This window comes from Protopterus annectens, chromosome 16.part0, assembly GCF_019279795.1.
Source record: "Protopterus annectens isolate FY-2018-M chromosome 16.part0, PAN1.0, whole genome shotgun sequence".
Taxonomy (NCBI): domain Eukaryota; kingdom Metazoa; phylum Chordata; order Ceratodontiformes; family Protopteridae; genus Protopterus; species Protopterus annectens.
In genome coordinates, this window is record NC_056750.1 from 376,168,593 (window position 1) to 376,196,207 (window position 27,615).

The 27,615-nt window shown below is 40.6% G+C and overlaps 1 protein-coding gene across 1 annotated transcript in view; it reads left to right on the plus strand.

Moving 5' to 3' along the window:
* Window positions 1-27,615, plus strand: part of ABCA2 (ATP binding cassette subfamily A member 2) — a gene marked incomplete in the record, with an annotated part of 2,505,641 nt that overhangs the window by 2,169,417 nt on the left and 308,609 nt on the right. The window contains 1 exon segment of the mRNA XM_044058216.1: window positions 7,496-7,619. Coding sequence (XP_043914151.1) covers window positions 7,496-7,619 — 124 coding nt within the window.

The following is a 27,615-nucleotide window of genomic DNA, read 5'->3' on the forward strand; positions in this document are numbered from 1 at the left end:
TTGGCTTTCTCCGCCCCCTTAGATTAGTTCTGTGTGCCTCTGTCCAGCAGAGCCATTGAAGTGATCCCTGGGGTAAACTTTCTGTTTCCTATCCACTCGTCAAGGTTTCTCTTGAAGAGGGTTAGCGAGGAGCTCTGCCTAATGTAGATTAGAATCTTGTTCCAGAGTATGGGAAGTCACTGGGCCAGGAATCTATCCCTCAAGCACGTCCTACTTATTGTTGTGGTGAGGTTTAGATCCCTGAAGCGTGTGGCTCGAGGGGATATGGTTTTCTTTAGGTGGAGCATGTCCATCAATTCTGGGTTGGACATGGCCTTGTGTGTCAGACAGAGATCACCTCTGAGTAGGAGGTATGCAACCGTGTACAGCTGGAGTTTCTTCAGTCGAGCTGCATAGGACATCTGCTTGAGGCCAGTGATCCTCTTGGTGAGGTACTTCTGTGGTCTTTCCAGTTGTTGCAGGTGTCTTGTAAGGTACATCCCAAATGGGGCATTGTACTCTATGATGAGTCTGATGAGTGATGCATAGAGGGGCCCAATGACCTCTTTTGATCTGGATGCAAACCCTTTTGTGATTAGGTGGGCCACATAGAAGGATTTTCTAACCACTTTGGCAATGTGATTATCAATGGAGAGGTTACTATCTACTTGGGTCCCCAGATCCCTTATTGTGTCTTCTGTATTTAGGGGGCTACCACCTATGTGGTAGTTTGTGGGTACTTTGTTTTTTCCAAAGGGGATGACTATGCACTTTTTGGCATTTAGCTTGAGGCCATGGTTTTGACACCAGGTATCTGTCTCAGTGAGACCCTTTTGGAGGATGTCTGTGTCAGCCAGAGAGTCAATTATAGCCCCTAGTTTGCAGTCGTCTGTGAACTTGGTCAGCCATAGTCCTCCTGTGCTTGCCTGTACCTCTGAGAAGTATATACCAAACAGGAGGGGTCCTAGCACTGAGCCCTGGGGAATGCCACTTGTAACCAGTTTAGAGTCAGACCTAGCTTCCACAACTCTTACCATGTGGGTTCTGTCCGTAAGCCAGTTGGCAGCCCATCTCGTGACGTAGGAGTTTATGTTCAGGCTGGTGAGCTTGTCTATAATACCTGAGTGGGGAATGGTGTTGAAGGCCTTTGCAAGGTCTAGGTAGGCTGTGTGGACCACCTTTCCCTCATATATAGCCTTGGTAACTGTCTCAAAGAAGTCCACCAGGTTTAGGAGGCATGATCTGCCCTTAACAAAGCCAAACTTGGTAGGGTCCAGTGTTTGGAGGTTTCCAATGTCTGTTAATGAGATTCATGATGATGCGCTCCATAGCTTTGCAGACCAAGCTAGTCAGGCTTATAGGGCAATAGTTCCCAGAGTCCATTGTGGCTCCACCTTTGTGGAGTGGAATAACCATTGCTGTGCACCACTCTTTGGGCACATAGCCTGTGGAGAGGCCGAGTTTGAACAGTGTATTTAGGTGAGGGATTAGTTCATCTTTGAGCTCATGTAAGACGCAGCCTGGGACACCGTCTGGTCCCATTGATGCTGTGTTTTTGGCTTTGGAGAGGGCTGTTTTAAGCTGAGTGTCTGTGATTTCAGGGGCACCACATTCTTCTGGTATAGTAATGGGCCCTTTTGGGAGTGAGAGGCGGATGAAGTTTGCACTGAACCTGTCTGCCAAGATGTTGGCTATATCAGTTGGTTCAGTGTATTTTGTGCCATTCTGCACTAACCGAGCAGATCTGAGAATTACCACTTAGATTCTTGACATAGCTAAAGAATGCGTTGTGGTTATCTTTGGAGTCCATGGCAATTTTTCTTTCAAAGCTAGCCTTGGATGATTTTTTGAGGAAACGTAGCTTCTTGCTGATACTGATCAGGGATGTCTTCCCTTCCTGGGATTTTACTCTTTTCTGTACTAGTTTCCTACTTCTTTTGTATAGCTTGTTTATGGCAGGGGTCCACCAGACTGGTTTCCTTTTCTTGGAGGAGTGAGTCTTGGTTTTGTTTGTGATAGCACAATCCATGCATTCTTGTAGGTGCCCGTAGAGTGCATTAGTAAAGGATTTTGCAGCTTGGACGGCATTATCCTTTAGCATGGGGGCTTTGAAACTCCCCCCCTCGGTCTTAAGTAACATGAAGTTTGCTTTTGAAAAGTTTTTCACGGTGGTTTCTTTGACCGGGGGTGGTGGCAGAATGTGGATATCCAGAGTGATTAGTTTATGATCAGATCTAACCAGTGAGGGGTTGACCTCTGGTGTGGAACACCGGTTAACCATGTTGGTGATGACCAGGTCCAATATGTTGTCACCTCTGGTGGGGGTGTTGACCAGTTGATCCAGGGCATTTGAGTTTATAAATTCTAGGAAATGTTGGACAAGGGAGTTTGTACTTGAGTAGTTCTCCCAGTTAATGTTTGGGTAATTGAAATCACCCAATATCAGGGTGTTTGGTAGGACCTTTATGTTTCCCAGTGTTTCCAGGAATGCGGAGTGGAGATCCTGGGACATGGTGGGTGATCTGTAGCAAGCTATAATTTGAATAGCAGTTTTGCCCATTGTTAGCTGCACGTGGATGATCTCTGAAGCATCGTGCTGTGCCGCTAAGCTGGAGATGTGAGTACCCTTGATGAATATGGATACTCCCTCGCCTTTTGTATTTTGGTCCGGGTTTTGTGGCTGAAATGTATAGTATGAGTTGTAGCCTGGTAGTGTTGGGGTGCTCTCTGGCGCCTTAAACCAGGTTTCTGTTACTGTACATATATCAATTTTCTCCATACTGAGGAGTGCCTCGAGTGCGTGCATTTTGAGGTTTAGACTTCTGGCATTGAGTAGCATTACCCTCAGTTTTTTGTTACTTGTGCTATTTACGGTGGTGGGTTTGTCTTTTGAGCCTTGCCTAAAAAAGGCACTATGGGGGTGGCAAGAGCCTTGGCCAGTATTTGAAAGCCTAAGGGTGACAGGTGGAAGCTGTCTCTAGCGAAGCAGCATGGCTTGTCGAGCATGTCATCCCAGGCTGACCGACACTGGATCCCCTTTGAATGACACCAGAAGCTTAGCCAGTTGTTGAAATTGATAATTTTTTCTCTATACCATGGTATCATTCTTGGTGAGGGCAGGATGCTACTCAGGGTCAGGGTCATACCGGCCTGGGCTATGTGATCAGAGAGCTCCTCCATGTCTCTTTTCATGTAGTCCAGGGAGGTACGGCTCAGGTCATTCACACCAAAATGGACAATGACAGAGTCATATTTGTACTTGTTCTGGAGTGACCTGAGTGCTTGTGTTATGTGGTGGATCCTGGCACCCAACAGGCAGCTAACAGTAACCTTCTCCTTGTTCAGCCTAGTGAGTGGGACGTCAGTGGGCCTGACTACAGAGTCACCTATTACTAGTGTATTGGGTATGTTGTTTTGCCTTAAGGGCTGTGATTGTGTGGCACACTGGTTTTGTGAAGTATGTATTTCATGGTTTGTATTGGAGGCTGGAGGCTGCTTGGATGTCTGCTTTGGAGGTCTCTGTTGCTTCTGCAGATTTTTATTTAGAGCCTCCGAGTATATTTTCGTGTATTTATGTGTGGTTTTTGCCAGTGTTGGTTTCATAGGTTTATGTGAGACTGGTGATGTGATGCAAGTAATTCCCTTCTCCTCTTGACTGCCTGGTCCAATCTTGGGTTGAGAGAGCTTAGCCTCCAGTTTGGCTGTATAATTTCATCTCTTGCATGTATTAGTGTTTGGTGGAAGGAGGAGAGGGTTGTCTGTGTACATGAGGCAATTGTAACATTGCCTCAAAATGCCCAGATTCACCAGTTGGACCAGAGAGTACACCTGAAGCTGCCCTTTGGACATGCCTGGATAGGTACAGTGAACTGTTTTACTGATTGGCTGGTAAGGTCGAATAGAGAGCCTTGTCCTTCTCTACAGTATGGGGGGGGGGGGCTAGTGCTAAGGTTTATTAGTGCTTGCTATGTGTTTTGAGCAAGTTGCCGGTATGAGAAGTGAATGGTTTGAGTGCTTAAGTTGAAAGTTTGCCTAGTTCCAAGGGAAAAATTGAAGAGTAGACTTTGTGGAGCCGGGAATAGTTATACCTCAGCTTACCGGCACGCAAATGCTGGTTTTATAGCAGGGAAATGAAAGAGATAGAAATTAGCCCAAAATGGCCAGTAAACTACTAATTTCTGGGCTGAAACCACTCTTCCAGGGACAGATAGGCTGCTCAAAGCTCCCTCTCTCACAGTGAACAGAGAAACTTCCTTCTGTCCAAGTAAGGTATGAGCAAACACAGAAACTTGTAACACAGCCCTGAATTCAGCACTAACCTGAAAACTGGACTATACTAGCTTAGAAAGGCAGGAAAACAAGTATTTTTTTTGTTTTTTTCAGAAAATAAATCAGATGCAATCAAAAAAATACTTTAAATGCACAGAAATGGCTATCACACTTGAGTGTGTAGCCTACAACAGTTAAACAGGTAATTTAAACACAAAAATGAATTTGTTAAAGTGCAGGCAGTAAAATAAGTACAATGTGTAGCTGAAACAAGGTTTTTAAATCACAGAAACTCTAGAAAATCAGCATTTTAGGCGGAATTAGCTAAAGGCAGCAAGAAAATGCAGAAAAATGATACTTAATCACTTGACCGGTACATGTATTTTATGATGACATGGAGAAAAATAAGGACCTCATGCTGCTGTTATTTGACAGCATCTGTTTATTTCCTTTGATATTTAGATCTGAAAGGTGAAGCAGTCATGCTCTTGTTTCGTGGTGCACAATTGGCAGTATTACCAGGCCTGGTTACATGGCCTCATTTGAGAAGTTGTCTTTAATAAAATATCTACCATTAATATGTAGCAAGCAACAATGATAAAATTAAATTAATGTTGTGACACCCGTGCACTGGCTCAGCAATCAAGGAGCCTCAATCCTCACCACTAACACCAGTGAGGAGTGTCCACATTGGGATGGATAACAAATACACACACAGTAAAGTACAGTTTCCCTTAAGCACACACAGAGATCACAGTCAGTCTGAGGCTGGTTTCTCCCTTTCTCTCCAGATCCCTAGTAAGACTCCCCACTGGCACAGCTGTACAGTCGAGATCTCAGCCTAGTCGTCAAGCTGAAAATCTCCAGCTCCCTCTTTGTCCAACCAGTGCTTCATGTCCCTGCCCAAGTAGCTGACATGCACACTTTTTGAAATATGAGTTATATACAAACACACAGAGACTCCTGGGGAAGGCTGGCCCAGGTTCTCCAGCTATGCCCCATCTGCCCAGACTATACTGTAGTACCACTTGCCACCAACCACTAATATCAGCTACTAATAAGGCCCTTATCAAAGGGTGTCCAGTTATTTCTGTGTAATATTATTATCCAAATGGTAAGTGTGACGAACAGCAGGGCTTATTTGGAGTGGCTTGGACAGTATCACTGTATATGTGCAATGTAGTCTAGAGCTTAAATTATCTCTACATAAAACAGCCACAGGTGAAAGGTTTAAAAATATTTAATAATAATAAATAAAAACACAAGACAATACTTATTACACAGTGCTAGAGTTCAGAGATCACAGTGAAATACTTAAAATAATACAGTAGAAAAGTTATGAAGTCAATACAGAAAAAAAACTAATCTAATCTTCCTAGTTCCTAGCTATATCTAAGAGGAAACACAGTTCTAAAATAAACGTACATATAGTGAGTGCTGGTAGTTTCTGAAAACAAATGCAAAATGCTCTGATTCTCTCACTCTCTGTCCTTAAATTGATAACACAGTACCACTGACTCATTTCAGATTACATCATTATTCTCTGTTTCCCAGGCTAACAGAAACTGAGAGTGTAACAGCCCTTTTGGTCTTGCAGCTGGTCAGGACGCAAGAGCAATAAAAGACATTATACATGTAAATTCTAGCCATTAACTCTGGTCTCAAAACAATAGGAAAAATTCCTTCATTCAGACATCTCGGCTCCGAGTTTTGAGAAAACAATTATACAATGCTTGACTTATCAGTTTTCTTCCAGCAGAGTGCATTGTGATAACATTTTTGAAGTTCAACATTTACCATAATTTTCTTACAATTAAGAGAACAAGCATGTAGCTTACATTAATATTTGCAAATGACAAAACTATCTACAAAATCCTATCTAGCTAGGCTGGCAGCCTTCACAAATGTATTTTACATTCAGGTTTTAAATGAAGTACTTTAGACTTTCTATTTGAGATGTTCATATGCTGGAGGTTTGGGATTATGTAGCCTTGATGTTTGACTGGTTTACATCACAGGAGTTTTGTGGCTGTTTTTACTGTGATTATCTTACTCTTCCTATGATTGTGCTGTACATTATTCTTGAGTGCTAATGGATGGAAGTAACTTACACACTGGATTTGATTATAACTACCTCTTCCTGCAACCTCTGTAGGTTTGATCAAGTGAGCCACCCAAATTGTAGCTCTTGGGTGAGCCCTAAAAATATGCACAAGCATCTCCTTCCTCACAAAAAAAAACTAATTTAAAAATATTATTTGCATTTGCTGTCCTGACATTTTATGCAACATTTGTATTGCACGTTCTTTCATAGGCCAGTTTTTGGTGTGTGTGGTATGTTTGAAGGGAGAGAGTGATACTGAACATTACAGACTGACCATCTCTCATAGAAAATGGTATATTTTGCTTTGTGGCTTCACCGAAGTTGCAGTCTGATTGCTTAGTAGCAGAACCGAGTTTGCCATTAATACTAAGTCCCTGTCAGATGGCAATGTGGCTCAGATAAGGCCAAGTTTGCCATCAATACCTAGACCCTGTCAAGTATCTATGTCACTCAAAGTGTATAAGAATGCCATTAGTAGTAAGTCCCTGTCAGCTGACTGCATGGCTCAGTGGGGTTGAGTTTACCATTAACACTAAGTCCCTGCCATCTATATGTGTGGTTCAGAGATGTAAAACTTAGACTGCAAGCTAGATAACGTCGCATTGACTGTCGACCCTAGTGCTGAATAACCTAACTGGGGAGTGTGGGAGTGAGCCATCAATGCTGGCTTGTCCATCCAAGTAAGGGGAGAAGGCAGCTCAGTCCACTACACTGATGCCTGTCAGAAGAGGTCTAGTGATACCACAAGCAGAATTAAGTAATGTGGATATGCTCATGTATTACTACACACTGTAGCTGGAATTTGCAGATGTGCAAGAATTTGAATGCTTTAGGCTGTCATTATTGTAGAGCACAGCTGTTGTACCACTGTGGGGCAGGGGAGTTAAAGCTAAAACACAAAACCCTGATGCCTGCTTGGATGATAGCTTTCTGAGGCTGATTTTCATCCAAATAGGAATGAATAGACTGGCTTGTTCATGGAAGGGCTAATAGCTGACAGCAACAAGGATATATAAAAACATAGAAATACTTAGTCCCCATCATGTAACACTGCTGAATGCAGCCCATTCTCTCATTGTTATTAATTTTGTAGCATAATATGCTGACATGTTATGTTTATGTTCTCTGTTTTTATCCCTACAGGATCTGAAGGCAGTGAACAGTTACCTGAAGAGGTGTTTCCTCATCTTCCCAAACTACAACTTGGGACATGGCTTGATGGAAATGGCTTATAATGAATACATCAATGAATATTATGCCAAGATTGGTAAAGAGCTGCTCTTTCTATTGCATGTTATTGTTTGTTTTAGTCTCATTTGTAACCTATTGATCCTTGTCACATTAATAAAAGCTACAAAAAAATTAAGCTCCTTGTAAGTTAAAAGTTTTTTTTTAACGGTGTTTAATAAATTAAATATTAATTGGAATATGAACCCAATTCTTTTGTTTTCCATGCCATGATGTGGTCTTTACATCTTATTGCCTTCATCATGGTTATTCACTAAATATTAACAACTAATCATAGATTTATGAAGTGTTTCTTATGCTATGCTCTCCAGACTCTGATCTGTCAAGTGACTTGATGTTGCAGACTCCATTAGGCTGGTGCACTCAGCACTAGCACAGAAAGAGCAACTGGGCTTACCTTTGAAAGGAATTCTGATGTAGGTTCTTGCATATGGTTCAGATTCATAGTTGTTCATGCATCCATCTAAAATTCTCAGAACCTAAGACTGTGGTAGTCATCCCTCCCTTGAACAATGATGGCATCATTTTGTCATACTTAAAGCGTTGGCCACCATCAGATATCCTCCCCTTTTGCATCACTCTCCTTCTGTGAACGTCTCTCCTGCACTGGGTGCTGGGGGTGCTAACATTGTAAGCTTACAAAAGAGAAGATCTGTTAGATAGGCTTAACGTGTACAAAAGCTGAGCATTACTGACCGGGAATGATTCACTGTGGGCTTTCACAATTCCTTCAGACATAGAGTTACATACTGTTGCTGGTTTCCTACCCAAATGCCATCAATACATCAATTAATATCATCACTTGGCAAGTGCTTATGATCTTGAAGAGATGAAATTAAAAGAAGAGTTTAAAAAGGAGATTATCTTGAAATGAAAGTGCAGTATATTATCAGTTTCGCCACTTGCAGCAGTTATGAAGTGACTCCTTTTCAAAGTCTGTTTTTCTTTGAGTAGTTTTTATCTTTTGTCATTCAGTCTGTCTTCAGGTGAGCACATAATGTCCATCTCTGTATTGTCCTCTTTGTGTGATCTAAGGTGGGTACAACAAAGAAGTTTGTGCCCTTCTTACTAGGAATGAATCTTGGGTTAAAGGTAAAGTTGGCATTTTACTATGATACGCTGTGTCTTCAGGAAAGTTGTTAGTGTTGTCTGAAGGTTTGAGACTAAGTTCCCCATGCTAAGCAAGGATCTAGACTTCATTCCCCCGTCAATATGTTTCCCACAAACAATAGCTATGTGCTTAATAACCCCAAGCTCCATATTCCTTTTTATGGAAGAGCTTCCATTGGTTTTCTGAAGTCCCCTAATTGTGCCCCCACTTTTTGGTTAAGTTCAGTAATTGTTTTTTTTTTTAATCTGCCCCATGTATGACTGAGCTTGTTGACGTCTTCTCCTATAGCCAGGAGGCCAATTTGTTCTCTGGCAATGGGAAACAGGCATCCCTGTGCTTGGTGAGAGCCCTACAGCTAATTTGTTCCTACCTGAAATCCCACATCAGTTGATCCACTCCATGGTGACAGCCAAGTGATAGGGTGTGGAACAGCTTGCTGGTTCTGAGCAATGGCCTAACTTTCCTCTAGTCGGGCATCCCCCCACCTCTGCAAAGGCTCTTCTAAGCCTTGCTATAGCTGCCCATTATGGGGAGGTCTGTCTCCACATGCTGGAAGCATACAGTACAACTGAAGTTTTCTCTGCTGTTTTTCATGAGTTCTTGTACTGTAAATTCTGGATAGAATAATCATGTGTACAGTGTACTGTAGAGCCTGGATAGAATAATCATGTATACAGTGTACTGTAGAGCCTGGATAGAATAATCATGTGTACAGTGTACTGTAGAGCCTGGATAGAATAATCATGTGTACAGTGTACTGTAGAGCCTGGATAGAATAATCATGTGTACAGTGTACTGTAGAGCCTGGATAGAATAATCATGTGTACAGTGTACTGTAGAGCCTGGATAGAATAATCATGTGTACAGTGTACTGTAGAGCCTGGATAGAATAATCATGTGTACAGTGTACTGTAGAGCCTGGATAGAATAATCATGTGTACAGTGTACTGTAGAGCCTGGTGTACTGTAGAGCCTGGATAGAATAATCATGTGTACAGTGTACTGTAGAGCCTGGATAGAATAATCATGTGTACAGTGTACTGTAGAGCCTGGATAGAATAATCATGTATACAGTGTACTGTAGAGCCTGGATAGAATAATCATGTATACAGTGTACTGTAGAGCCTGGATAGAATAATCATGTGTACAGTGTACTGTAGAGCCTGGATAGAATAATCATGTATAAAGCACAAAGGTTTGCCAGCTTTCATGGAAACTACAGATAATCTGAAGTCAAATCAAACATCAAGGGTAAGTGGCCGACCAAGTTTGCAGATAACTGCAAAATAGGCATGGTCATTTAATCTCCTAAAGACATGCATACCCTTCAAGAGGGACTGACACAGATAAACAACTGGTGCCAGAGCAATGGACAAAAGCTCAATGCAAAAATTGCACAATAATAGCCTTTGGAAAGATGGCCACCCATAGAAATTACCACCTTGATAGTACACCCCCAAAGGTTGTACCACTGGTCAAGGATCTGGAAACACATATTGACAGTAACCTGACCTTTGGCCACAATGTGTCTACTACTGGAATGTGAAAATTATTCCACATTGCACAACTTTTAAGTAACGGCAAGGGACCCAGGTCCAGGGAGGATATTGTTCTACTGTGCTCAGTTCTCATTAGACCTGTCATTGAGTACAACACACCCTTAGGCATGTACCTGACCTGGCACTTGAAACAACTTGAGAGACCACAGTGGTGCCTCACAAAAAGAGTACTGGGAGTAAACAACAGATCCTATGCAGACTATCTCTAAACCCTACCCTGTGTCGGCCTACTACATATGTGTCAGTCTTTTCAAAGCCTTCAAGGCAACTTAAATATGGACTACCCATAATAGCTGCAGCTTCAAAGTAAAATGCCATCACCTTGAAAACCATCTCCAATAAAATCTGCCAGTTCTTTACTAACTCCCCTATTAGTGAAAACTGTTGTTTAACTCTCACCAAAGCTAAAAGGCTCCCAGTACATATGACAGCCAGACTCCTACTAGTATCACTAACTCACAAAGCCCTTTCTCCAAAGACGTCTTCCCCTCTCACTCATAAACTTTTCACCAACCCCACACATATAATCTCAGGGGTATCTTCCAATCTCAACCCACCCTACTAACTCCAAAAACAATTCATTGCACTGACCATGTATTCTCCATCCTAGTACCTAAACTGTGACACTCCATTCCATTCTTAATCAGCGACATCCAAATGTACTTGAACTTTAGACAACAGCTTAAGGAACACCTCTTCACCCAAACAAAGGCCAGCTACATTCACAGAAGGCATGTTACATGAACCCTGCAGCTCTCTCTCACTCATTTATCCCTATTTCATCCTTCCTTATCTCATCCTGTCATTCCCTTATTTACTGCCTCTCATTCATTCTACCTCCCTCTTCAATTTGCATCTCTCAGACTTGTTTCCTTTCTACTCCTCTTCCCTTTGCATGCCTCGCTCTCCATTTATCTTTTCTTCTCCCCATGGTATCCTTTCTTGCAGCTGTTCTCACTTGCCTTTTCTAACATCTTCATACCTCTCTGTATAATCATATGCAACTATCCCTGTAGCATAAGCCATCTCAGTCATTATGGCTGCATCTTATCCAGAAAGCTCTGCTAAACATAATTTCATTTTTCCATCATTGTTTTGACTTTGAAACCGCTTCTTGAATAAAATGCTCTAATATATTTTTGCATCTGTAAATATGTGTATAGGTTCATTGGTTCATACTAGGCTGCCGACCACAGGGTCTTTACAAACCTAGCCATGCTATCCAACCCAGTTTTGTCTCAGAATTCCTTGGATGCCTATATGATTTGGCATGTTAATAAAGAGGTAGCAAAGGGTTATGTGTGTGTGTGTGTGTGTGTGTGTGTGTGTGTGTGTGTGTGTGTGGGGGGGGTTATATTAGTCAGACATTAATTTACTTACTGACGACCTCTGTCTATCAGAGACATTGGACCAGCCCGGGAGTGAATTTGCGAATTCCCATCAAATGATCAAGGTTTTTTTTGAACAGGGTCAGGGATAAACTTTGCTTCACACAGATGGAGATCTTATTCCATTGCACAGGGATCCTTTGAGACACATATTGGTCCCCTACGCAGGTTCTATTGATGTTGCAGACAAAGGTCTGATCATTGTATCTAGTATTTCTGGTGATGTTTATTTTGCAGATGTGCAAGAGATCCAGCAGTGCTGGATCTGAGGATGCAGTATATGCTAGGCATAGATTGCCTCTCAGTAACCTTTAAGAGACTGAGTACAGAGACAGGGCCTTAAGGCAATCTGAGTAGGACAGAGTATTTATACCCTGGATTCTGCTGGTAAGAAACCTATGAGGGTTTTCTAACTGTTGCAAGTGCCTAGTTAGGTACATGCCAAAGGGGTTATTATACTCAAAGATTGGTCTGATAAGAACTGAGCAGAGTAGTACGATTACTTCCTTGCAGCTGGATGTCATACCCTTGCTTGTAAGTTGTGTGACTTAGAATGATTTTCTTACTATCTTGGCTATGTGCTGGTCGAATGCCAGATTACTGTCTACATATGTTCCTAGATCCCAAACTAGTGAGTCAACTCTTAGGGGTGTTTTATCAATGAATTAATTAGCTTGGATTGATGCTTTCCCATCGGCAGTATAATGCATTTCTGTGCACTGAGTTTTATTCCGTGGCTTTCATACCAGTCATTTGTTTGTGTTAGACCCTCCTGTGGGATGTTGGTATTATGTGAGAATCTATGATAGCTTCCAGTTTACAGTCATCTGCAAACTTGGTGAATCAGAGGCTTTTGACATTAACCTTGACATCCGAGAAATAGATGTCAGACAGGAGCGAGCCCAACACAGAGCCCTGGGGTCCATTACTGGTGACCTGTCTCTTGGTAGAGGCGATCTCACTAATCCTGACTTCTTGGGTCCTGTCTGTGAGCCCGCTGGCAATCCAATGAATTATGCCAAGTTCTGAGAGCTTGTCAACAATACCTGAATGGTGTATTGTATCAGAAGCCTTGAGCAGGTCAAGGTAGGAAATATGCACCATTTTCCCCTTATCCATGAGCATGGTGACCCTCTCAAAGAAATTTACAAGGTTAAATAGGCAAGACCTTCCCTTAACAAAGCCACACTAGTGTCTGTAGGTTCCCAATGTCCTTGTTGATCATTTCCATTATAATTCTTTCCATTGCTTTGCATATTAGTCTTGTCAGACTGATGGGTCTGTAGTTCCCGGGGATCAACTGATAGTTCACCGTTATGAAGAGGGATGAAGTTGCAGCCCTCCATTCACCTAGCACATAACCTGTTTTGAAGCTATAGTGAAAAGTACCTCAAGTGGTCCTACTAGGTCATGTTTTAGGCTATTTAGTAGGCAACCAGAGATATTGCCATTGCCCATTGAAGAAGTGTTTTTGGCCTTTGCTACTGCTTCTAGAACCTGCTCCCTGTTTATAGTTGAAAGGATAAGCTAGAATGGATTTCACAAATGTGGGGAGGGGAGTAGTGGGTGGGGTGACGTTGTCACCCTGGTCAGTGTAGGTTGTGCCATTTACCACACGTTATGCAAACTTCTGAGTATTACCTTTAAGATTCCTGTTTTATAGGATGTCCTTGTATCTGTACATATGTTTTATCTATTTCTTTTGTGATCTTATTCATCGGGGCTATCCACTGAGATCAGTGAGCTACACTAGTAAACAAATATAAATAAATAAAATAAATAAATCCCACACTGATGGATTTCTTACACATCCAGAAAACAAATACCCTCAAAAATACACATTTTAAGACCTAAACCTCATCTGTGACATAAGCAGGACATGTAGGAGGGACAGGTATGTGTCTGAAGGATTATCTCTTCTCTGGAACAGGCTACCTAACCATATTCAAACTTAACTCAGACCAGCAGACAGGAAATTACAAATTTACCCCTGGTTTGGTACCTGTGTCCCAAATGAACAGGGGCAGTCTGTGAAGGCTTGATATGTACATGCCGATACCATAACTGTAATATTCCTTGGGTTACTGACACATGGCAGCAATATTTTGGTAAGTTTGGGCTAAGGTTGGCTGGGCTTAAAATGGCTCTTGGGCCCATAGCCTTGTAACTACCTATGAACTTGTTATTAGTCTTTTTCTGTAGCAAATCCTGTAGTAAAGGTAGGGACATTGCATAAACACAAACCCTTGACATTGTAGCTTGCATTTTAAGTGCATCAGCAAAGCCATTTTAGGTAAAGCTGTTCTGCGTAACAGGTGTGGTGGAGGGGTGAAATGGATAGTAGAAAAATGACCTGATAAAGAAGAGTGTTATGGAACTTTACAATTATGGTGAATACATCTGGAGCTGTATATTATAGCTGTCACATCTGTCAGCTTTTCTTAGTTTCTCTGTTACTACTTTGTTGTAATAGTACAGTGAAGAACCTGCTGTTTATTGCTATCTCTGTTTCTTGTCTATAAGATGAGATTTTTTTCCCCCAAGTTAACATGTACCCAAAAGTCATATCTCATCCCCAGGAATTCTGCTGTTTCCCACAGAGTACCTGTGGCTATCAGTAACTTCACTCACTCACTCACTCACTCACTCACTCACTCACTCACTCACTCACTCACTCACTCACTCACTCACTCACTCACTCACTCACTCACTCACCAGCATAGATGGTTCTGTTACTGCTGACACTGTTTGTGCACAGGAATAGCCCCTCTTACTGTATTTCTGATCTAGTATGAGCTCTGTTTTTGTAGCTTTTAATTATTTCATTTTAAAAAATGATTACTGTAAATGTGCTAACGTGCTGTAACATGGTAGAAAAAAAAGTGATGTGTTTAAATCTTTTATAGCTTAGAACAGTTACCTAAAATGCTGTAAGACTGGTTGTAGACCTGAAATGTTCTAAATGAAGTCCCTTTGTAGATGTTATTCCTGGGGTTACTGAGCCTAACCTAAATCCAGAAGATTATTCTAGTATACTTGGTCCTAGTCCAGAATAAAACAACACATCTTACTTCAGAGCTAAACTCAGCCTGGAAAGTCCTATTACTGTTGGTAAACCTGTATAATGTGTGAGTCTGCCTTTCATCTATGAGGTCAATTAGCTGGTATCCACTTCAACTGACTGTTTTTCCATGAAGACTGTCTCATCTCAAGTGATACATTTGTGATTGTAATGGTATGTAAAGTCAGCTGGGATCCCCTAGAGTGTCCTGACTCAATTCTGTGAGTCTCAACTCACATTCATACCCAGACTGGGTCCCTCAGCTACTCTGATTCAAATACATGACCCAGGCAGTGGTCATTAGGTTCTTTGGCCCAAATTGCTGCCATGGGTGAGGTCCCTCAAGTATCTTATCAACATCTCTGCCTCAGTTGTTATAGTGCAGGCATCTGTCTCAGGTGTGGTCCAATGGTTATCCTATTCAAAGTCACTGCCCCTTACAGGTTCCTTAAGGTGTCCCAACCATTGTCTTTGTCACAGGCTGGGGTTTGTCAGGTACCCTTCATAAAGCCCCCTGCAGTTATTTCTGGTAATATTTAAATGAACAGAGCTCAAGGACACAGTAGTTATGTTTTGGCTAACCCTAATAAAATATACCCTTTTATTACTACCGAACTACAGCCGTATCAATACAGCCACCCCTCACTGATGTTAATAGAAGCTAGTAAAACCCCTTTTCTCTTTGTTTTAATGTAATTGATGCATTCCACCCTACCCTTTCCAAAAGTGTAGCCAGGTTGATGCAAAGGGGGCAGCCCCCCCCACATGAAAAGTTTTAGGGGGCATGATCAGCAGTTGCTGATGGGGCTAATTACAAGTACTAGCATTCAGAAATTATGAACGGCAATACTGTAGTTGATATTTATAGCTGAAGCATTTAATGGGTGATATTGTAACAGTAGCAAGCCACTTGCTACAGTGTACATTAGCATTTTTGCAAGCAGCTTGCTACAGTTTAAAGACCTTGAAGGTGAAGAGCGCAGCTCGAGGAATTAAGGAAAATGGACCTTACTCCATTTCTCTGAGCTATTTCTGATTTTTGCAGAACATCCCTGAGTTTGCCTTGTCTTTTTGCACTGTCCCTTGTAAAAGTGTTAATTTTCTGATAAAGCATTAGTCAGTTAACAATGTCAGAAAGTTTTATATGTCTTATTGTTTGTCCCTAATTCCTGAGTGATCAAGTTGAGAGCTATAATGTAGATTGTGGAATGGTCTTTTTTTTTTCTCTCTCTCTCCAGCTCAGGAAGTTGAGGAGAACAGTTTGAGTAATCAAAGAGAACATATCTTGCTCATCTGTAGAGGAGGTATAGTAGTTTGTGAATCAACTTTTTTTTTCCTTTTCTCCTCAGCTGTAAGTTAAGGGGTGCAGGATTGGGAAACAGCACAGCCCCGATCCTTACTAAGCCGAGGATGATGTCCTTCCGTAGGTCACTGTTGCAGTATTCCAAACTGTTGGGTTATGTCACCAAGTAACCTGGATGTCTGGCTGGTATACTAAAGCCAAAACTTTCCATGAACCCATATGTCCAATGTACAATCTAAGGAAGTGGGTGTAAGGGGATACAAATGGATGTATATATGAGAAAACACCTCACTATCACGCTGTAATTCTAAATGCAGGTCTCGCACCCATCAGTGTGCTCTGCAAGTGGTGATTGGTATCTTGTGCCTTCACTGGTTCAGATAAGTGCCTTGCTGGGGAACCTTCCTTGTTTTTTCTTAAATGTTTTGCTGTTTCAGTACTATTAGATGTCAGCTAAGAGGGAAAGTGCAATTGCAGTAGGCAGATTCCCTACAAGGATCTCCACTCCTGCTGTCTCTTTTACCTACATTCAGACCATGATTATAATAATTATAGTATCTGTCAGTTGTTTGTTTCAAAAATCCTATGTACATGTTTATCCTTCCTTAATAGTTATTTGGAGACCCAGCACCTTAAGTGCCCTGCCCAAGCTAAAAATGGCAGATCCTTGCACTCTTGATGACCCGCACATTCCAAAGAAGAAACTCAAGAGGTCTAGGCTTGATCCTTTGATTTCCCAGTTAGACTCTGGCATAACCCCTGAAATTTTGGAACCCACTGTATGCTTCACTTTCTCCAGATCTCACTACAGAGACCCCTTGGAGGCCATTATGGCTACTGATTCCACCTTTGGGAAACCATATCTAACACTCTAACACAGTGAAACACTTTGATTGGGAATTCTGATGTACAAAAAATATATTATAGCTTGCTTGAGGTAGGCACCCCTGCATCTCCCCTGTCCCTCCTCTCCTGGAGGCTTTTCTGAATACCTTTGTGTTTACTTCCTCTTCTCCTGATTCTCAACCCCCATCACCTAAAAGACGTGATAGATTTTATAACACATCTGAACATCTAAAGTTCCTGTACTAGAATTCTTTGGTAGATCTCTCTGCTTTTTCTGTTTTGACAAACAAGTCTGCCAATATATTATTGCTGCTAATGTCCTTTCCTCAGGCAAAGATAGCAGGGCAATAGATAGATCTGGAGAAAAAGGTGTACACCTCTTACATTCTGGCCTTCAGAGCTTTGAATTATCAGACTCAAATGACAAAATATCTACTGTCTATTCTGGCAAATTTGAATAAAACTCTGTTTTCTCTGGAAGTTCCTGGCATTAAGCAGCAGGCCAAGTTTATGGTGACTCAAGCTTCATAGGTTGCTAGACATTGCATAAAGTGCACTTATGTTGTAATGGAAGCCTCTTCTAAAGCAGCTGCTACTATGTCTCTAATTAGAATTTACACAAGGCTCTGCACTCTGCTGTCAGTCCTTCCCTGACAGCATTAAAGGTAAGTTACTAGATTCTCCTCTGAACAGGGATTTATTATTTGAATCGAAAGCAGCCAGCCTCTTTAAAACCTTACAACAAAAAGGCAAGATTATGAAAGATTGAAGACAAATTTTCCTTACTTCTGTCCCCGGGTATCAGAGAAACTACTACAATGTGTATTTCCTTCTTTCATAAGGAAGCTAGGCACCCGGGCAACAAAATGCTTAAAAAGAGGTTTCAAGGTAAACCAGTCAGGGATTATAAGTCTGGGAGGTCTCTCTATCCAGGTAAATCAGTCTGCCTTTTTTCTGCCTTTTCCTGCCCCCTTCACTTCAACCTTTCCTCTATCATGAAGACTAATCTTATCCATTTCAAACTGACAGCTCATAACATCAGACAAATGGGTCCTTTCCATTATTCAACAGGGTTACAGGGTAGAGTCGGAGGAAATTACACCTTTCAAAGGCATTCCTCCTCCACATTCCAATCAGGTAAACCTCCTACCACCTGTCTTACAAGCTCTGTTCAACCAAGGTACAGTTGAATCTGTTCCACAACAGAACATAGGCAAGGAATTTTATGCCAGACTTTTTCTAGTATCAAGAAAAGAAGGAGAATTGGGACCTGTTCTGGATTTGTCCTTCTTAATAACTTTCTCCAGGTTCCCTAATTCAAAATGTCACTCCAGACTGTTTTCCTTTCATTCTTGGAAGGGCTGGTTTAAGGTTTACCTATATTCCTTCTCACCAATCCATCCCTCTTATGTGTATTTAATCAAGTTTTGCCCTTCTTCTCTTGGGCCGATTGGCAGCCTTTCCCTGCCTTCTCTTTTCTTATCTAACCTTCAACTTTCATTTATACTATGGTGTCTCCAGGTCTCCTGGCCTTCGGAACGTCTGACGTTTTCACACTCATACATCCATTTATGTACCCTTACACCTTTGGGCTCAGATCATTCATCAGACGTACGGCTTTCTAGAAGGTTATGGCTTTGGACCCTGGCAGAATGCTCAGGTTATATTTGGTCAGATAGTCCATCAGTTTGGAATACTGCTGCAGTGTTCAGTGAGACATCTACTGTTATGGAATGTTTTTACACAACTGTGTTTTATTTTACAATTTATTACAAAGAGCATTTTCTAAATGCATTCTGTTAAAAGTTTTGCTAAATGCATAATTTTATGTATGTTTTGAAAAAAATAAATAAAACTTAAACGGAAGACTCCCAGGAAAGATGGCATTGCTTATTTTTATGATTTTTTCCTTTATCCATTAATCTTTAAAGATAAACGAGTGAATCTTCTCATGGTATTGTGATTCTACATGGAATGATTACCAAACATTTAAGGAAGTGATAAAAGAACGACTCTTCTCGTGGTATTGTGATTCTACATGGAACCATTACCAAACATTTAAGGAAGTGATAAAAGAGCTACTCTTCTTGTGGTATTGTGATTCTACATGTAACCATTACCAAACATTTAAGGATGTAACATCAGTTCCCACAGTATTGTAATGGATGCCATGACTGCCATCAAAATGTGATGAATGATTGGCACTGTTGGAGGTTTGAATCCCGTCATTGTCAACCAGTGTGCATCGTAGGTATGTCAGGGACAGAAGCAATCATCTTTAGATTTGCTTCACTGTTACAGATATGTCTTATGGCTACCAGAGGGGTAATTTCTCAAGTCAAACCACTGGTATTCAACAGGATAAAAATAAAAGGAAAGTGCATACAGGTCTAATTTAATAACCAATTCACTAAATGCATCCTGGCTCCAGGGCTGTAAAGTGAATATATACTAGTGCACCAAGCATAGACCTCCAACATGCACACCCACACACACCCACATTAGAACTGCTTGTATATCAATTACAGAGCTGAGATTTTGTCCTAGATCCCCCAGACCCCTTTCAAAACACTGTCTCGGTGAATCACAGTCTCTTCCAGTGCTACATACCAAGGAAAACTGTTTTGCAACCAAGTTATTATTTTCATATGCACACACACGCGCGCACACAAACACACACACACACACACACACACACACACACACACACACACACACACACACACACACACACACTTACTCACTTCCCACAGATGGCTATGAAAATCCTCCAACCCCCCACAGTTTTCTTCTTGGCATAGTAGTTCTGCTACCCCTGTGGATATAACCAGAGACCACACACACCAGTTTCCTGATCACTTTCAATTTAACTAAATCTAAGTTATATAAAAAACATATTTCACTGGTAGTATGCTCAAGGAGTCTGGCTAATTTTCTAGCACCATGTTGCAGAGGGATAAAGTCTTTACTGCTCCCCAGATGACCACTGTTTTAATAGAAGCACAGAAAAGACCAGATAGAAGATGTTGGAAATGAGTGGCTGGTGCCAACTTGCACAGCCTGGGGGAAGGAGACTGCCTAGATTCTCTGCAATAGCAACATTAAGAGTCTGGTGAGCAGCAAGCTGCAAGGGCTGTACCACTTGGGACATTGCTCTTGTGCAAAAGCATGCATGCACCTACTGTAGACAGCAGTAGTAGAGCTTCTAAGGCTGCCATGGGCTGGGAGGGCTCTAGTGTTATGATGCTACACCACTGCCCTCAGTATCCTCACCAGCTGCAGCATGGGTCAGGTTGAGCCTGGGAGAGGCTAAGGCAGGTCTGATAGACCTGGTAAATGAGGGTCAACTGTGTGTAGTTGAGGAAAAAAACAGTCTAGCCAGTTGGAGTTGGAAAACACAGCTTTGCCAATATATATTCAATTGTATCTATAAAGTTAGGATTAGATCTGAAATCTGTTGTACAATGTGGTATTGTGCTTAGAGCAGCTAGCTTGTACATAGAATAGTGCAACAATATCCTAGTATTACATAATATTTATTTTTCTATTGTATTCTACCTCAGCGGCTTTGCACATTCATCATATACTCTTAGGATATATAGGACATAGAGTTTTAAAACATATATTTATTTCAGTCATTAGGACTGGTTGAATAAGAGTTCTTAGGACACATAGTTTTATGATTAATTACCTTTGTTTCAACTAAGGAGTTTTGTTCATCATTTAACTGTTTGAGCTTTGTTGGTTCTGCATTTATTTATTTATTTATTCCATCTACTCTGCAACATGAGCAACAGTACTTGCCAGTGCTTGGTTTGTTTAATTAAATGATTTTAATCACATGGTTAGGTTTAGATTAGTTAAGCTAATTGATCACTTTAGAAATGTGCATATATACTTGGTTTTAGAAGATGTTTGTTGTAAGGATCTGAAGAAGCGTGTCTTGGTACACGTGAAAGCGCTTATCTGTTCACAATAAATACTTTTTATCCATTTATTGTGGTGGTCGACTTCCAGTTTGTATCCTCACTTTGACTTCATTTATTTCTGGAGAAGACCTTTGGGCTACAGTGACTGTGTGTTTCAGATTTATATTTCTTTGCTTTGAGTCACTAAAGCCACACGATGGATAATTCTTCGATAGAACTTGATTTTGTACCGGAGAAAACGGATCACAGGAGGAAATGGGAAACAGTGTTGGATACACGAGATAATCCTTTCCTTGCCATGGAACTTTTTGTCACAGATTCCAATGTCAATGTTACTAATACTGACAACCTACGTGAGTTCAATGTGAGTATGAAGGAGTTAGAGAACATGTTGTATAAGCTACAAAGGTTTACTTGGCAGAGAAGACACTTAGAAGCATGTTTGCACTTTAAAATAGTGCCGAGAGGGATGAGAGTTCTCTGCATGCCCACCTATGGCGACAGCCATCCAGATCTATTGAAGAGGTGGCAGCAGTTGAACCTAGAACTTAGCTACAATTATATAAAATTATTGCTGGATTATTTCTCTCCTCTAGAGAAAGAACTGAGTACTAAGGCTGAAGTTCTATACAATACTTTACATGATAAATTTAAAGGCGATGTATACACAACGATAGAATCCCTGTTAAACCAAACCTGTGCGTATGGTGAGAGGTTACAACAAATTAAAATGCGGAAACTCCAAAGAGACTATTTCGATTTCACAAATAGTCAAGTCTTTGTATGGCCAAGAGTTAGGAACAACAGGGAGACTGAGTTTGTAGCTAACAATACTGCAGATATCTCTCATAATGAAGCATTTGCTCCTATGACAAGCCTGAATGACAGTACTGCTTTAAATGATCTGCCTGCAGCTTTGGGGATGATGACGTCATCAGAAAGAGCGTCAGGCACTCCCACAGTGGATTCTGAAAGCACACCACCGCCAAACCAACTAGCTTTACCACGATCTATTTCAAACAACACTGGAGCTAAACCGAAGATAGCACAGACCCACATCGAGCGTTTTACCCCTACCTGTACAGAACGCACAAGGAGCGAGGGGAGGTCAGACAGCAGAGACAGATTCAAGAGGAAGCTGTCGGGAGAACAACAGAGCCGGAGAGGTCGAGGAAGGAACGGAGCAACTTAGTGGTCAATTTATCAAGGTACTGTTTAACACCTATGGACATTGAGCTATTAAATAGAGGTATGAATTACATTCCTGCTCAGATCAGCAACATTTCAGAAGTCTTGAAAGACTTGAGACTGTTTCTACGTAATGTTTCTCTGAAACTACTTTTTAACAGTAAGAGAGTTTCAGATGAAGCCTCCGATAACACCATTGTGTCTTGTTTTAAGAAAAAGAGTACTTTCACGCCAGCTTTAAATCCTGTAGCTGAATGTTTTTTAAAGGTCTGTGAAGATGATTTATACAAGTACTACTATGATTTTAAACATAGTGCATTGTTTTCCAATACACATACCACTGAATGGGATAGGATTTATTCTTTAAAACGGAATAGTGATTTGGTAATAAAATCAGCAGATAAGGGGGGAGCTATTGTTTTACTAGACACCGAAGCATATCAAGATGCAATGCTCACCTTACTGAAGGAGATCACTACATACAAACCCATCAGTCATTTAGAACTTACCAGAATTGTTTATGTAGTACACCAAGAGCTCTATGAGTATTTAATGTGCAGACAAATAGATTATGATCTATACCAGTACTTTTTTATAGAGAAACCTCGGATACCATACATTAAAGGCTTGCCGAAAATACACAAAGGCATACACCCACCACCTATGAGACCCATAGTTGTGGGACAAGGTTGGGTTACTGAGACATTATCTGTCTTTATAGAGAAGAAACTGAGACCGCTAGTCAGTGAGACTACATCAATCTTAAAAGATACTTATGAGTTGCTAGATTGCTTAAGTGAATATCACCATACAAACATGGAGGGTTTACTCTTTGTGACCCTGGATGTAAAGAACCTGTTCACTGCAATACCCAATAGTTTTGGCTTAGAAGCTCTGAGGGACATTATAAATAAGAGTCAGAAGTTCAACTCTAGTGAAGAGGGATTATTATGTGCTATCATGGAACTTGTTTTAACCAACAATGTTTTTAAGTTTAGAGACCAACTGTATTTGCAACAGTGGGGGGTAGCCATGGGCACCCCCTGCGCCAACACTTACGCGAATATAGTCATGCTGTATTGGGAGCAGAAACATTTGTTCACACATGATAGTTTCAAGAAAATTAGCCTCTATAAACGCTTTGTTGATGATGTTCTTTTATTTTGGCATGGGAGCATATCTGAGCTTCTAGTCTTTATAGAACAGTTAGAATCTACCACTGACTTTCTGAGTTTCACGATATGTCATGACCTACAGAGTATAGATTTTCTAGATGTGAGATTATATAAGAACATGAATCATAAGATTGAGACAACCATTTTCAGAAAGGAATGTTGGAGGAACACCCTACTCCAGTTTAGTAGTATGCATCCCAGATATGTATTTGATAGCATAATGAAGAGCCAATTCACCAGGATAAAGAGGCTATGTCACAACAGTGTTGAACTCAATAAACAGAGCAGTTTTTAGAGCAATGTTTTTGGACAGAGGCTATGACAAAGAAAAGATTAGGAAGGTCAAGAATCAGGTTCTATTCAATGAAGAGACTGCTTTAGTTGGCAATCACATAAGAACGTTTGGTTTTCGTGGCAAGAAGTCCTTTGACAATTCCAGAGTCAGAATCAATCTCAGATATACCAGTGACATCCATCACATTAAAGATATTATTCTAAGCAATTGGCATATCCTCTTGACTGATCAACAGTTAGCAATGATAGTGGGCTCCACACCTTCATACACATTTCGTAACAGTAAGAATCTCAGTAGACTCCTATGTATAGAGTCTAATAATATTAATAAGAATATAAGCATTAACAAGGATGTGAAGTCAGGTACTTTTCCTTGTAACAAGTGTAGTGCATGTACATTGATTACTACAGTCCAGGAGTTTGAACATCCAGTGTTGAACTACAGGTTTGAACCCCATCACAAAGGTACATGTGCAAGCAAGAACCTTATATATTTAGCCACATGTCAGAGTTGTACAGTATTCTATGTAGGAATGACTACTAGGACCTTGAGGGAGAGGATACTGGAACATGCTTTAGATATCAGGAAGTGTGATACCAAAAGTGCTTTGGCTAAACACATTGCTAATAATCCAACACATTCATTTGTATTTAGAATCCTACAGACAGTCCCACCTAATTCTAGAGAAGGAGACAATTTCAATGATTTAGAGCTAGTGGAACTCTCTTGGATTTTCAAACTCAAAGCACATTATGAGCCAGGACTTAATCAATATGTTAGTGTAAGGGCTCCATTGAAAGGACGCAGTGCAAAGTAATTCTCTCAACCATGTCTGATTTTCTTTGAACCATGCCTGATTTTAGTGGCAGTGTATACAGATATATTTATTTGATTGCACTTGTTTATTATTACATTTCTTATTCTATATACAGACTTGGATCAGCAGCTTCTCCTTGACATACTCATAATGTCAGTACAAGAAAGTATAATGTAATTTGTATACCCTATCAGGAGGTTTCAGCCTGCTACGCTTTTGTTAGATTGACAGTTTTATATACACATTTGGATAGTACATGACCATGTATTTGTATAGATTTTTATAGATTTTTATAGATTTTTATAGATACTAGGCTTCATACCAAGTTTTTTCGTTCCATGTTTTTCATATATTGTTTATCTCTTGTAACTTGTGTCTGTTTATGAGTTCCATTTAACACATGCAATTAATTTATTCCAGATGTTTGATCATATTTGTTCCTTTTCCAGTTCAATGTGTTTATGTGTTTATTTGTTACTGCTGTATCACCAAGTGAGCCATACACATGGCTTCACTAATATGCATACATTTATATTTTCATATACTTTTCTTACACTGTTTATGTTTATTTACTCAGACATATATACATAGGAAAAATTTCATATTGTTGTATTTACACTGTATATTTTTATATATTTTTATTTCTACACAATTTTAGACATATATATAAGCTAGGTTTTCATTTTTACTGATAATTCATGTAATAGAGTTTTAAAAGGAAGGGCAGTAATTTTATGCCATTGCCTGACAACATTAGATATTTCAGTTTTTATTTTTATTTTTCTATTGTATTCTACCTCAGCGGCTTTGCACATTCATCATATACTCTTAGGATATATAGGACATAGAGTTTTTAAAACATATATTTATTTCAGTCATTAGGACTGGTTGAATAAGAGTTCTTAGGACACATAGTTTTATGATTAATTACCTTTGTTTCAACTAAGGAGTTTTGTTCATCATTTAACTGTTTGAGCTTTGTTGGTTCTGCATTTATTTATTTATTTATTCCATCTACTCTGCAACATGAGCAACAGTACTTGCCAGTGCTTGGTTTGTTTAATTAAATGATTTTAATCACATGGTTAGGTTTAGATTAGTTAAGCTAATTGATCACTTTAGAAATGTGTATATATACTTGGTTTTAGAAGATGTTTGTTGTAAGGATCTGAAGAAGCGTGTCTTGATACACGTGAAAGCGCTTATCTGTTCACAATAAATAATTTTTATCCATTTATTGTGGTGGTCGACTTCCAGTTTGTATCCTCAGCCTGGGGGAAGGAGACTGCCTAGATTCTCTGCAATAGCAACATTAAGAGTCTGGTGAGCAGCAAGCTGCAAGGGCTGTACCACTTGGGACATTGCTCTTGTGCAAAAGCATGCATGCACCTACTGTAGACAGCAGTAGTAGAGCTTCTAAGGCTGCCATGGGCTGGGAGGGCTCTAGTGTTATGATGCTACACCACTGCCCTCAGTATCCTCACCAGCTGCAGCATGGGTCAGGTTGAGCCTGGGAGAGGCTAAGGCAGGTCTGATAGACCTGGTAAATGAGGGTCAACTGTGTGTAGTTGAGGAAAAAAACAGTCTAGCCAGTTGGAGTTGGAAAACACAGCTTTGCCAATATATATTCAATTGTATCTATAAAGTTAGGATTAGATCTGAAATCTGTTGTACAATGTGGTATTGTGCTTAGAGCAGCTAGCTTGTACATAGAATAGTGCAACAATATCCTAGTATTACATAATATCCTGCCCTTAACCCCAGAAACTAACCTAGGAGGCCCCTGTTAAAACACAATCCTTAATCCTAAACAGTCAGCCCCACTACAGGACCATATAATATGGATATGCAATTTCCAAATGTCTCTGTAGCCAGCTTGGTAGATTTGGGCATCCTAAGGCAATGTAGCAATTGTCTCATGTTCTCTGACAACCAGTTAATCATTAAAAAAAATAACACGGTATGTGAGAGATGTGCAAACAGGGTTGTCAGGAATATCCACACTACATCCCTCACACATGCCGTTCACCACATACATGCAGATTGTCGTATGCTGTGGTATTTAAAAGAAACCTTACCAAAACATAAAGATCTCCAAAGCCACCTAATAGCAGCACTGCTCCTCAGCAATCTCTAAAGTACACACCAAAAATCTCACATAGGCCTACAACTAATGATCCCCAAGAGCAAAGTCCATAAAGCAAGTATATATTTTACCAAATACTCTAGTCATTGGCAACTCCATTGTGTGACACACAGATGCCCTTCTTATCATATTGGACAAGGAGAGGATCACAGTTAGTTGGCTGTCTGGAGCCAGGATCTGCAATATCACACATGGGAGGGTGGCTTAATGGCTAAGTTGTTTGCCTTACAAACACAAGGTGCAGGGTTTGAGTCTCACAAGGGATAATTGGCTAAGCTTAAAATGGCTTGCAAGGGCAGTTAGCTTAGTACTAACCTAACCTATGGACCTATGCACTCAAGTTACTGCACCCCAGGTACCAATATGATTCTATCATAGTCCATGTGGGTGTAAATGACCTGAGACATTCCTCAATGGACTATATAAAAACAGAAATAATTTATCTCAGAATATGGGTCACAGATAGGTATTAGCCTTGCAATGAGCAGCATTCTACCTTCACCAAGGATGATGCCAGAATATGAACATAAAATTATTGATTTTAATAATTGTTTAGTTCCTGGTGTCACTCCAGGGGCATCCAGTATCTGTCAGCGTGGGAGAACATGGTCAAAAGACCACATTACTTTGCCAAGGATGCATTGCAACTGTCCCCCCAGACTTTCAGATATTGGTTCAAACTTTATCCACTCCCTTAGAGCCTTTTTTAGGCTATGGTGAAAAGACAAAACTACCAGGTTTACCTATGAATGTTCGCCAGCAACATCTTCAAAACTGTTGCAGCGAACTGCAAACCACGAAATTCCAAAACCGTGAAAATTGAAGTGCCGAATTCCAAAATCTCACCCCCTTTTTGAACCATGGTAGCACTTGTTTCAGTGGTGAAGTGAATGGAAATGTCGAAAGTTGATATTTATTAGACATTTCAGGAAGTCGGCGCTTCGGTTTTCATGTAAACGGTTCGCGGATATGCACGTTCGACGAATGTGCTTTCACACATTCAAAGGTAAACCAAATACCAACATAGTGAAAAATTCTACAAGCAACCTTAAGGTGTGACTGCTGAATGCTCAGAGCCTAAACAAAAATGTCCGCACCCTTCAAGCGCTCCTTACTCTGGAGAATGTACACATCTGTGCTGAGACTGAGACTTGTTTTAAAGTCATAGAAAGTACTTCAGAAGTGCAAGGCTATTGT